Genomic DNA, 12,305 nt, shown 5'->3' with positions numbered 1-12,305 from the left:
AATCCCCTCGAATAAATACTAGTTATTTATTATCATTTTCCCTTTGTCACCCTCCTATACTGTACACACTCAAGGAGTCATATCTTAGTCCTATAACACTTTTATAGTTCAGCAATAATATTTCGGAAATACCACTTGATGCCCACCTTTTGTTTTTGGAATCTACAGTGTTCCCAAGCGAACCTTTTCCTCTTTAATACTAGCTTTAGAATTCTTATCTAGCGACCTTAAGTGAGCATTTTCGGCCATGTTTATAGGACACCTAGCAATTAGGAGAGAGGAATTTCTTGGGCTTCAGGAAATACTTAGACATAGCTTACAGATATATCGCTCTTTATAAGCTATTAACCCTATCGCTTCCGGAAGTCAACAGTAAAGGTCGACCTTCTACTATCTTATTATGAATTCAGTGGCATCACTCCGATTCACTCGTAGAATTGTTTACAAGTACTATTGTTATCCGCTAAAAAGTATAGTAAATACCTTAGCTGAACTTTTTATCGAACCATGACGAAGTCAGTAAAACAGAAAGTCCCGCCACTTGGGTCTCGATTGACCGCTCTTGCGTCTTTATATTACCATCTGTAGAATTTAACCCCCAGTACCCCCCAAACTTTCCCGATGGGTCAATAGTCCCGTACGCAGCAGCCGCATTTCCATTAATCCACGAGCGGTAACTCGAGCAACGTTTGCGGTGCGAGGCCTGGACCTCTTCATTCGACCATTTGATTGGCTCGCAGTAGTTTTTGATATCGAGAAACGGCAGACCCTTAAAAATTTGCATGTCTTGAGTGCAATTACCGAACCTGTCGCAGATATCCTCAAGGATACCGTTCGATCCTAGCCTACCATTATGGGTTGAGCTGATCAGGTTCTGTATCGCTTGATGACCCCGGTTAATAAGATTTGAGTCACCGGTGGCTAGGGATAAGTAGCGTAGAGCTCGTATACCAGCAACCTGGTTATAAGTGTAGAGAGTCTTGACACTCGCGTCACAGAGCAATTTAGGACGTTCGCCAGGAGTGTTTTGTATAAATCGAAGCCGCTGTCCATCTATATATAGGGATTCGTTCGTAAGAAGCTGTGCTTGCTCCATCCACTGAAGACCTCTAGTAGCTTTATGTATAAGGTCTATATCAGTAAAGTTGAAGTACTGGAATTGGCGTCGCGGCCAACCAAAGACTGGCCGAATCAGCTTCAAAAAAGATCTTAAATAGTGTATGCTCACTTCCGTTATCTCATAAGGTCGGGGCTGGCCAGAAGAAGCATTATATATTTGGGCGTTGTTGGAGTTATAAAGATGATTAGTTATGGTGTTCTTATATATTCCTTTGAAGTCAAGTAAAGGCCATAGGGAAAGTCTTCGCGCCCGAACTTTCCATTCCGTACCTCCTCCACAGAGTTCTAGGCTCCAAGAGTCTTCCATTACGTCGTGGAGGAAGGCGGCGCGAAACGCGATACGTTTTCGTAGGATAGGAAGGCGTTCGATAACATTTGACTCCGGATATCTCTCTTCATACTGGTATGAGTATCGGAGGATCTCAAGGAGGCAAAAGGTAGTCCACCCAAAATCGTCATAGCCTTGTGTAAGGTATTGAAGAAGTGTCCATTGATTTAATGAACGTGAGACTATCTTAATAAAGATATCGTCGACTTTATTACGATGGTCGGTGTGCTCTAAAAAGGTGAGATAATTCACCATAAGATTAGACGCGGTATCGCCAGTCCAACTACTCGCTCCTTTCCAGTTGCTATCTTTCCAGTATTTTTGTACGAAATCATCAAACAGAATATGTATGTTCGGATTAGAGGCAGACTGTGTGCTTAAGACTGATCGTAGACAAAAGAACCAGATGGTAAAAACAGCTAAAAGAGCCATTATATTGGAGGAGGTGTTAAAGTATTAGGCTACTCTATATCTGCTGAGTAGGGGTATTATGAGCTCAGAATTAAATCGCCCAATTGATTAGACGTCGCTAAATATTGAGCTACTGATCATTACATGTACCGCAGTACGTTAAGTATATAAAATACTAAATTAGAATTAAGTTTATGTAAGTCTAGGATAGTAAACGATTCTGAACGGATTTCCCACGAATGGATGGTTAAGAATACATCGCGGGGTTTTTCCGACTCCGTCTTACTACTGAAACGTGAAATCCATTTCAACGGTCCTCCTCCACCGCGTTCGATGCCACACTTTATACGTAGCATAAAGACTTAGTACGACCGGAATATAGAGGTAGGACACAAAGGAGATGCCAATTATTTCCACCGACAGTACCTCCAGATATCCTGTCAGCCCGAACCCAGTCCATAGTTGGCAAAATATCACCGTAAAGCTGAAGATAATCCCAAAATACGATCCTAGCAGGCCCGTGGAGCACCTGTGATTGACGCCCGAAACACTCCGTCCCTGCTTCCGAAGCCCTCTCCGGAATCTGATGTGCGCGACAAATATGGTTAGGTGGACGAACAGTATCGGAACCCCCCCAAAATCGACGGCATAGATCAGAAATAGTTCTGAAAGTTCTGAGAGGGCCAAATATCCAAGAAGTGCCGAGCAAGCGGCAATTCCGAGAGATACCAGGGGCCGTCCCTTACCATCTCGTAAGGCAAACAGATGCGGCGCCTGCTCTACAGCAGCAAGTGCCAACCCAGCTCTAGATGCTCCAAAAACAGCCGAAAGGATTGCCGAAAGCTGTGCAGTAACGCTATAAAGTCGCAATAACGCTAATGCGATAGGAGGCGCATTGTGAGTTCCTATCGAAATTGCAATAGGGGATGCGCTCACTCCATAGTCCGGAGAGCTGTCGAGCAGTCGAAAGTCTGTAAATGGGACTTCAATCCCAGTAGCGACAACATTGAAGATGCGCAGAGTTGTGAGAGTCCAAAACAAGGCCCGGGAGCCTGACCGGAGTCTATTTGGCGGCGAACGTGATTCTTGGGCACCAAGGCTGAGAATATCGAGCCCGCTAGGACTGGTACCGGAGAAGAACAATGCCCCAGCCGCGCCAAAAAGACCACCATTAAATGCACCTGGTCTTTTCCAATACTGGAATGGTTTGTACTCTCTTGGTAGGTCCTTTTTACTGGCAAGAGATACCGCGAAGAGCCTACTTTAGGGTCAGCATTTAATTCACACTTAAGAAAACACCACGACAACGAACCCTAGGCTTGTGATAACAATGAGCTTAGTAAGTCCTAATAGAGCGGAAATCCGGATGAAATGTATACTTCCAGAGAGGAACGTTGCAGAGAGTGCAACCATAAATGTGCTAAGCCACACTGCAATGTTAATGGATGGGAGGAAGGCTTTCATCATTTTGGCGGCCACGATGATGTCGAGAGGAATTATCGTGAAACAGTGGAAGATATAGATCCATCCGACCGTGAAAGCCCACGCCGGATCGATATAACGGTACGCGAAACAAATGAAGGAACCCGATGGGTGGTAGACCATCATCTCCAGCAGAGAGTCCAGGGCGCAGTATAGCATGATACATGAAAGTACTTCTGTTGATAGGAGGGAAGCTGGACCTCCTGCGGCCAGGGCCTTTCCACAGGAGAGAAAGAGCCTACTATCTATGAAAATGTTAGATCGTCTTCGCCGCGCCTGTTGGTTAGAACAGTACCGATCGCTGAGCTCAACGCAACCGACAATAAGTAGCGGTATTTCAGTATCCGATGACCGGCGTTTTCGGAAAGACTTAGTAGATGAAGAAGCCACTGCATGATAGGAGTCGATACGCCCGTGTTTGAAAGTGTGAACTCGTAGATTGGGGGAAAGATGAAGCGATGAAATCTTAGAATAGGTTTTCGAGAATGTTACAGCAGATATAGGTAAGCTGAACGTTACTAAACAGAACTCTTCAGAACCACGTAGGTCTATGTACTGCACAATGCCTTAATAGTCTCCTTTTTGGCTACCAAGAAGCGACATCCCTGACTAGTGACTACTCGCGTCTCAAGCATTCCAGTCTCTACTCGCTTCCGCTTGTCCGCTTCCTTTTTCTACGAATCTACTTTAACTCTACTCTCTGTCTTTTGTAGAGCCTTCTGTACTAACTCTCTTCCTTTTAGCTTCGCTCCCTTCTTTTTGTCGAGTGAGCCGCTACTCTACCTTAACTTCTTCCCCTTCTCTTCTTTCACCCGCCTATTTCTTTACGTAAACCTTCTGTTAGTCCAAATTTACACTCTTGTATCTCTCCTGGGCTTTCCTATCAATCCTACGCTATACGCACTATATATCCACTTTGATCCACCCCAAGGACGACTTCCCTTTTTATAGATATAGTAATAGTACCACTAGTGATAAATCCTTACAGGGGGAGAGTTCCGAAGAACGTAGACCACATGGTCAACTTATTAAGGGGATAGATTTAACCTTGAACATCGAGCGTACCTGTAGCCGTAGGTTAGACGTAGTCGATCAGGAAAGCGCCTACGCGACCTAAGTATCTCTTCCAAACGTTGATAGCTAGATCGCTTTCTTACACTGCAGATATTTGGTGATGACTCAGTGTAAGCGATCGCTTGCCGACAACGTCGACACGGGTAATTTGCGTATCAATATGGAGCCGCTAAGGGAACACCTAGTGAAGGGGGGTTCGCGGATTTACACAATAGAGGCGTGCAACAAAAGTTCTATCTTAGCTCTGTGGTAGCGAATGGAATGGGGTAGATATAGGAGGATCTTGTGCTCACATCACCATGCACGGCTCACTACGTCGAGATGTCGACTTAGTAATTATGTTTCTGTAAATAGATCACAGGTTGGAATATTTTTCTTCACTCTAGAGTACTTTTAATAGAGATTGCAACTATTAAAAAAAGAATACCTTGTTCGACACAACTATTTTTATCCGCACCCTTTCTACGATATATTTATATTGTCTTCCCTCTTTCGTACCTTCAAACGAAGCACATCCTTCACCTTCGCCAATTAAACAGCCTTGTGATATAAGCAATGAGTCTACGTTGGTTTACTACGCGGTGGAACTCCCAGGGTCCTAATATTTGGGCTCAAGCAACTACATATGAACAGGTTTTACGCCTTAACCGTCGGTTTCTGAGAGGAGAACTGTCTAGCTCCCCTACTCACTGTGCACCAATCGACGAGGAAACTTTACCATTAATCCCTCGCCTCTTACAGATGCACGAGTACGGGTTCCTGACGACCAATAGCCAACCAAGCACCCGCGACCAGGCTGGAAACCTCGAGATAGAATCAAGGGGATACATTAATTTTTTATTACCTACGAAAGGGAAAATCAAGCAGAGCTTAGTCACAAGGTTCTGCGAAGAACTTCTGAAATTAGAGCAAATCATCGTTGTTATCCAGAAGAGAGATGGTACGATGGTGAAGAATAATCAGCATACCAGAACGTTGCCTCTTCATCGAAGCCGTAGCGGAAGGTCAGCAGCTTGGGTAGAAAGCTTCGAAACATCTTTTACTCGGGATGAAGCGGACGAAGACGTACAGCTCTTTGATGAAGCGCATTGTTACCCTATCTCACAAGCGGAGCCGTTATGTGTCTTTATAGCAACTCGAAGATTTAATGTTAGTTTTTCTCTCGAAGAACTAGTCATCAATTGCGCTAGGCAATGTGGTATCTCTCCACTATACAAGACTAATGCGTATAGGAAGGGTTGGTGGTTAGCGCGACAAATACGTCACATTTGCTCCCGAGGGCACCGGGCGATCTAAGGTGCGTGAGGAGTGGTGGGGACTTGCTATTGAAAGCTTTCTAAATTGTTAGGTACTGTACCTTGGGCGGGCGACAAGCGATATCCGTCTTGAGGGGGTGGTGTTTTGTTGGGAGAGTTTCTAGCCCTCTTACCGTGGGTTACGTATCAGTGTAATTTTAGTTTTTGTTATGCATTTTAGACGGATAGGAAGCCTGCTGACATCTAGTGCTCCTTCTCAGGCTGCTTATGAAAGTGTAAAATCCGTCGTAGTAGTATATAACGCTGCGATCGATATAGACTCCTACTTAACTAGTTTCTAGCTTGGCTACATTTTCAAGACTCTAGTCCCCCGCTCGAAGCATTAGCGAAATTATTATTCGGCCTTAATAACTTCGTCTATACATTGTAAGCATAATGCTTTCTGCAGCGGGAATACGCCTCCGGCTTACAGCAACTATCGCCCTCATCACTATCGTCTTATTTTTCGCCTCCTTTCGAGTGCTTAACCCTGAAGCTCACGAACTTTTTGAGCTTCAAGAGGATATTCCTCCGATACTTGATCACGCGCAAGCGAAGTCTACCGTCAAATCGAGCCAAAATTCTGAGTCAATCTATGAGATATACAATGAGACCTTGGGTTTTCAAAAGATATATATGATCTCCCTTCCAGAACGGACGGATAAGCAAGATACCTTTGCTATGCAGGCGGCGTTTTCTGAAATCTCATATATCCTTGCGGATGGAGTACACGGCGACAAAGTCCCTGCGAAAGCGTTACCACACGTATATCTACCTTAGAAACCCACTACTTGATAATTGCTAACACTTACAGACAATGAGTCAGAAGGCAAATGTCATTGGGTGTTGGCGTGCACATCTTAATGTCTATCAGAAGATAGTGCATGAAAGAGTGTCTACCGCCTTAGTCTTCGAAGACGATGCCGACTGGGATGTGGCATTAAAGCACCAACTCGTGCAATTCGCTCGAGGTTCAAGATTCCTCGCGGACACCGTCGAAGGAGACCTAGCACACTCTCCATATGGCGATGACTGGGATATGCTTTGGATCGGCCATTGCGGTACCTGGGTATTACCAGACAAGAACCGTCGATTCTTCGTCATCCCTAGCGATCCTACCGTTCTACCACCTCAGTTACGGGAAGATAACGTGGCAAAGCCAGACATGAGCCGCTGGCGTACCAACCCTGACGGCGGCGAACAGACAAGAATAGTCTTCCATTCAGAAGGCGCTGTGTGTACCTCTGCGTACGCTATCTCCCAAAAGGGCGCACGCAAAGCTATCTATTATTTATCTATGGTCCCCTATAACGCTCCGGTCGACTGGGGGCTTGCTAACCTCTGTAAGAATAAAGAACACAATTTTAAGTGTGTATCGTCATGGCCTCAGCTTGTTGGCGTCTCTAGACCTACATCAAACACCGCTAAATGGAGCGATATCGATTCCCCCCCGGACTCAGAGAGCACAGCTCAGGACGGACATTCGTATCATCTCATGTACTCAGCACGACAAAACCTACAGCATTGGCTCAATGGGACGAGAATCTTTGAGAGTCAATACCCTGACATCGCACCGCCAATGGGAATTAGCGATATTGGTAAAGCGATAGGTTACCCCGAGATTCTGGTGGGATAATGAAACAGAGAAGGATGAAGAATCTCGGGGAATGAAGGTAACAACTTATATAACTCGGTTCACTATGACATGGAGGTACACCAGCTAGAAGGACATTACGATATCATCAACTTTAGAAAGGTGGTATCGATCAGTCAGGTGATGGTGTTTAGTCTTGCACATTGGGACTCGCGAAGCCATAAGGAACTAGTAATTCTTCTTGCTATATGTTTAGTAGATAACCTAAAAAGTTCACCGCGCCTCATATGATACTCTCAGCTCTCGTACTATTACAGTACCTTCAATCGCAGCTACGATACCCTAATATATAACATTTGTCTTGCTTCTGAAACCATTCATTTTTCCTGTTTACAGGTCAAACTTGTCTGCTGAACGTATTGGCGCCGGTCTGCAAAATGCTTACCGACCCTAGCCTCGTCGACCTCCTATGGCTGTACGACTATCGCCCGCCCGCTTCGCACTCTTAGATCGTCGGTCGCTATCTTTTTGATTTGTATCGCGGGTCTGGACCACGTACCAGCGGGACTTGATTGCTGCCTTTGTTCGATCTGGAAATTTTCTGTAGATCCAGGGCCACGGCTTGCCATCGCGTCTCCACTTAATCAAGTTTTTGTCGTCCGTCTCCTGCCAACCTCCACGCTTGATTCCGCGTGTTCGAACCCTAGGTTCGTCATCGGAAGAGTAATGGTGAATACTGTTTATACTGCTCGAGGAGTCGTCGCTGTCGGCGCTTGAAGTGAAGGCCTCGGTATCGAAGCCGGGGTCTGTAGTCACCTGTGTAGGACCCAGAGTCCGGGAGAACGTGGCAGTTACTTGCCATTGTTGTGGCGTGTGAGGTTTGATAGTGGCGTTAACAAGCTTGGTCATGGAGAAGAGATCTCCTGTGATCCCCCAGGCCAGCGGGGATTTCAGTAGCGCCCCGATCTCAGTTATATCGGCGAGAAGGACTGTCAGAACCGCTGCTTCGGTCGACATCACCGGTGTAATGTTGGAATTCAGTAGCATCGGTGAATCGTAGGCCGCCTCTATACCATCGTTGCGGAGGATACCCACAGTAGCATTGACTTTCTGGTTGTCCTCTGCATCCCGGAAGAGCACCGGCATCGTTGATTGTGAGTGAGTGCCGGCGGAGCTCGTACGACCGCCATTTCGTAACTTCCGCTTCGGATTACCGATAGCTTTCGACGTCCCTGATAACCGCCGTGCTCGTTGCCTTTGCCTCTGCTTTACGGCCCTAGCCGAGGCTGCCTTAGCGTCGCCATCGTAGCTGGCGTCGGAGTCACTGTCGCTTGGCCAATCGTCAGGTGAGGCCTTTGCTTGATTCGTCGATCTGAACGGTTGATTGCGTTTGGGGAGTCCGCCAACCATTGTTGAGCCGCTACGTTTCGTTCGCAGAGGTGGATGATCAACCTGATGACCAAGTGGTCGACCTCTTACCCCCACCGTACACTGAGGTGGTTTTATAGTTGTGGAAGCCATAGGTAGATCCACTTGTGGGCGGGGTTGCCCGAGTCGGCTGGGGCTAGTTGGTGGCACTACTCGAGGTCTCGATACTGCTGACGGAAGCGCGTCCCGTCTCAGCTCAGAGTGACTCTTTTGAGAATAGGCATTATCCGCTGTATTTCCGGGAATAGGATCGGTCGGGAATATATCGTCGTATATTGACCCTGGCTCCTCGCTCCGTAGCTGCTGGCCGACTCGGCCTTGAGGACGCTTGTCGTCATCTGATTGGGCGCTACCGGTTGAGGCATTCTCCTCACGTATATCACCGGCGTTGCTGGGGTTCGTATTATCCACTCCTAAATCTATTAGCACTTTGGCAGATCAATAGGTTACTCGTTCACGTACCTAGATCGCTCTTTGCCATAGGACTTGAAGCCGACCGTGACGGGATCCACTGTTGGAGAACCATCTTGTCGGTATGGGCTGTGTACCCTAAGGCGGATGGTTGAGACTCTTCAATTTCGACTTCGCTTAGGGCACTCTCATCGGGAATCACTTCATAGTCAGGCCTTTCTGCTGTAAAAAAAAGGGAGAAAGTTAGTCGATAAGTCTCAGAATTAAGGAGCTCTATCGGAGAGGTATGTATATCCTTACCAGTAAAATCCAAGTCTGCCAAGGCGTTATCTGGTGTCGACGGCAAAGATACTTCCCCCGCGCTGTCGAGAGAAGTAGCGTCGGCCAGCTCCGGAGTCGCGCGTTGATTTTGTGGATGGTCGAATTCGTCGAAGCAACTGTTAGGTGCGAGGTCTGGGAGAGAGTATTTCTCAGGGAGCGTTCCCTGTTGCCGCGAAGTATGGGTTCGCCTTGGTTTTGGGCATGGAGGGCCTCTGTATTGGATGATGTCGAATGGCGTAACCGCCGGTGTCACTTTGAAAGTCGAATTCATTGCAATGGAGGATGAGTAACCTGCGCAGTGATTCTCGCGTCTGAGAAGGGGGAGTAGTAGTGCCCTTTTATGGCCGGCACACAAAAGCTGCGCCGCTCCGCTCGTGAGCATCTCTGCCTGCCTGAAATAGGGGACGTAGTATTCCACATCGGGCCAACATCCGCCTGCTCTAGTCCAACATTCCCCCTCATTTGGCCCCTGAGCCTGCCCCCTGGACGACGGCGGCGGAGTGGTTCGCGCGTGTCGACAATCCGATCCCCAAATTCGACATATTCCCGCACGGGTAGGTCATACCCCTTGTCGAGGAAGAAGTATGCCGCTTTCAGAGAGGTCATCACCTCCAACCTAGTCGCACCAGTGGATTACCCGTCGTGGGAGTAGTGTTACCTGATCTGTTAACCCTAGGCCCTGGATTCGTCCGTTGTTCCAAACCGCGAGGCAGATTTGATGTTGTCGAATAGAATCTGGTGGAAAGATCGTCTCCGTAGATGGTGTCATGACGGCCACAGTAGTGTTCCGGACTACCGAGCACCACTTCTTCCCCTGTCCTCAAACTTGGCTCATGGACGGGACACGGGGTGCTCCGAGTCTGCCTTGACTCCGTTGACTGGTCTCTGCTCGGGCACGGTTAGCTGGCCCCATTCTGACTGGGTTGGTGTGAGAACAACAGCACATGGCTCGGTCAATTTCGAAGCCGGTAAGGGGCAGGACGGGGCCCGACGTGAAAGGAAACCCTTACAGAGAGGATCTGTCCGTATCGACGCGCACCCACTTAGGAGCCTTCTCGGAGGACGGCCTTTAGGTATCCGGAGGAGAGACTGGGCTGGAACGTGTCGCTGGAAGCAAGCATCGACTGCCCCAACCTGACACACTCCCCCATTCTGTAAGTGAGAGTCTGACTTGAGGTGGAACGACCCAATTTTCCGTCAAAGGATCATCCGGGACTCGATTTGGCCGATTGAATTACCTCTTGAGGTACCCTGCCTACCTGATGTGTGCCGGTGCCGGTTCCTCAACTTGCCTTGAGGCTGGGTATTGAGGTAGGGTTGGGTCTCGACCCATAGGGTCTTTCGAGACCCCCTTGGAAGCCGCCAGGCTCCGTACTCTCCAACTTTCATCTGACCTGAGGCAACGGATTGGATGCTAGGACGTAGTACAGCTGCAGCTCAGCTCCGACCGACTTCACTCGAGGTGAGTAGTGCCGGAGATTTCACCATATTCGAAGTTGGTCAAGGAACCCTAGACACCATAACGTCGTATTGAGCCCCTGCGGCGGAGATCCATAGACCTCGACGCGTAGACGTCCCAGTCCTCGAGTCACGCGAAATCCCAGGATTAGTGCGTGAGTCGAGAGAGCGCCGTTGAGAAGCTAGGGCCGTCTGGTGGTCAGGAGGACCAACCGTTAAAACACCGGGTCCCGCCGGACCTTGAAGGATTTGCGTAGCGCCGACAGACTTCAGCACGTATACCCATGGTTGACGTCAAGTTTCGCTAGATAACCGGCAAGACACTGTCTAATCCCCCAGCCTTCGTCACTCGGGATCGGCAGGAATGTAGTGAGACACTCAGGAGGCAAGCCTTTGGGCGGGACGTGAGAAGAGTGACTCATAACGGCGCGGTCCAATTCAAGGGGCCATTGAATCTCGGAAGCAGCAGCGACCAACGCAAGCCCAAGGAATCAGCCTCCTCTAGGCAACAGGGTAACCTACCCTCAGTGCGTCTACCGACACTGGTTCGTGGACGCCAGGGGGGACAGGGTCGCGTTCGTTCTAGCCCTCGAAGAAGGCGGGAAGTCGATTTCAGGAGAGGGATAGGGTGATGTCGTCTTCAGCCGGGATCCAGAGGTCCTGAAGTCGGAAGGGAGCTGGAAGGTGGAAGCTAGAAAACTAGGCCTGGCTCCGCCCTTTCCTCGGTAGATAGGGCGACGAGATTGGGGGAGTTAGAGAAGGACGCCGAGGGGACGGAGAAGGGGGGGAGGTCCTCGTAAAGGTCAACTTACAGTAGGAGGATGTAGGTGGGCGTTACGCGTCCACGGACGGACGGAGGAGAGATAGGGATGTTGGGAGGTTAGTGGGCGCCTAGCTCACTGTAAGGATCTAGGCATACGATGTCGTATGAGCCGAAGACCTAGGGTGAGGAGGTCAGGGTGAGGTATGAGGAGCGAAGGTCAGGAGGGAGAGATGAGACTGAGAGGAGAGGGGAGTCAGGAGGGTATTTTATAGCGGCGGCCGTCACCAGCCACGCGCGAAACCAAATGCGGGAGACTCGGTTTCCCGAAGCGTCTGCACCACCAACAAAATAACTACAACTATAGAAGAAGAGGGTGAAGAGGATCTAAAAAATAAGTAGCTTCTGATAAAAGTCGCCATTAGTATTATGAACCGACCATATGGGAGGCTAAGGGGAAAGATAAGGAGGAAGGTTAACTAAGGAGAATAAGTCAGATATTAGTATCTTAGTAAATATATTAGCATAATCTAGCGGAGTAATAGAGTAATATACCTAGGTAGGCTTAGAAATATATTAATATATTTAATATATCTAATAGAGTAATATATTAAATATATATCC

At 48.2% G+C, this 12,305-nt stretch overlaps 2 protein-coding genes across 4 annotated transcripts; one reads left to right on the top strand and one right to left on the bottom strand.

Annotated features, from left to right (window-relative positions):
• Positions 1-6,105: 6,105 nt before the first annotated feature.
• On the top strand, positions 6,106-7,345 carry PV07_04705 (uncharacterized protein; the record flags this gene model as incomplete). The annotated part of the gene is made up of 2 exons (XM_016391539.1): positions 6,106-6,474; positions 6,524-7,345. 2 exons carry the CDS (start codon positions 6,106-6,108, stop codon positions 7,343-7,345), a joined length of 1,191 nt encoding a protein of 396 aa, XP_016249058.1.
• A 215-nt stretch (positions 7,346-7,560) lies between these two features.
• On the bottom strand, positions 7,561-11,900 carry PV07_04704. 3 transcript variants are annotated; one of them, XM_016391538.1, is made up of 5 exons: positions 10,474-11,900; positions 9,443-10,348; positions 9,194-9,364; positions 7,749-9,144; positions 7,561-7,689 (listed from the first exon to the last, which is right to left on the bottom strand). In XM_016391538.1, the coding sequence occupies exons 2-4, from the start codon at positions 9,843-9,845 to the stop codon at positions 7,754-7,756; spliced, it is 1,965 nt and encodes a 654-aa protein (XP_016249057.1). In that variant the 5' UTR covers positions 9,846-10,348; positions 10,474-11,900; the 3' UTR covers positions 7,561-7,689; positions 7,749-7,753. The 3 variants fall into 3 exon arrangements, with proteins under 3 accessions (XP_016249057.1, XP_016249056.1, XP_016249055.1); XM_016391537.1 differs by having other exon boundaries at positions 7,561-9,144; XM_016391536.1 differs by having other exon boundaries at positions 7,561-9,144; positions 9,443-11,900.
• Positions 11,901-12,305: the final 405 nt, after the last annotated feature.

This window comes from Cladophialophora immunda, assembly GCF_000835495.1.
Source record: "Cladophialophora immunda strain CBS 83496 unplaced genomic scaffold supercont1.3, whole genome shotgun sequence".
Classification (NCBI taxonomy): domain Eukaryota; kingdom Fungi; phylum Ascomycota; class Eurotiomycetes; order Chaetothyriales; family Herpotrichiellaceae; genus Cladophialophora; species Cladophialophora immunda.
The sequence above is the reverse complement of the archived record's forward strand: the minus strand, read 5'-3'. Positions and strand labels throughout refer to the sequence as shown.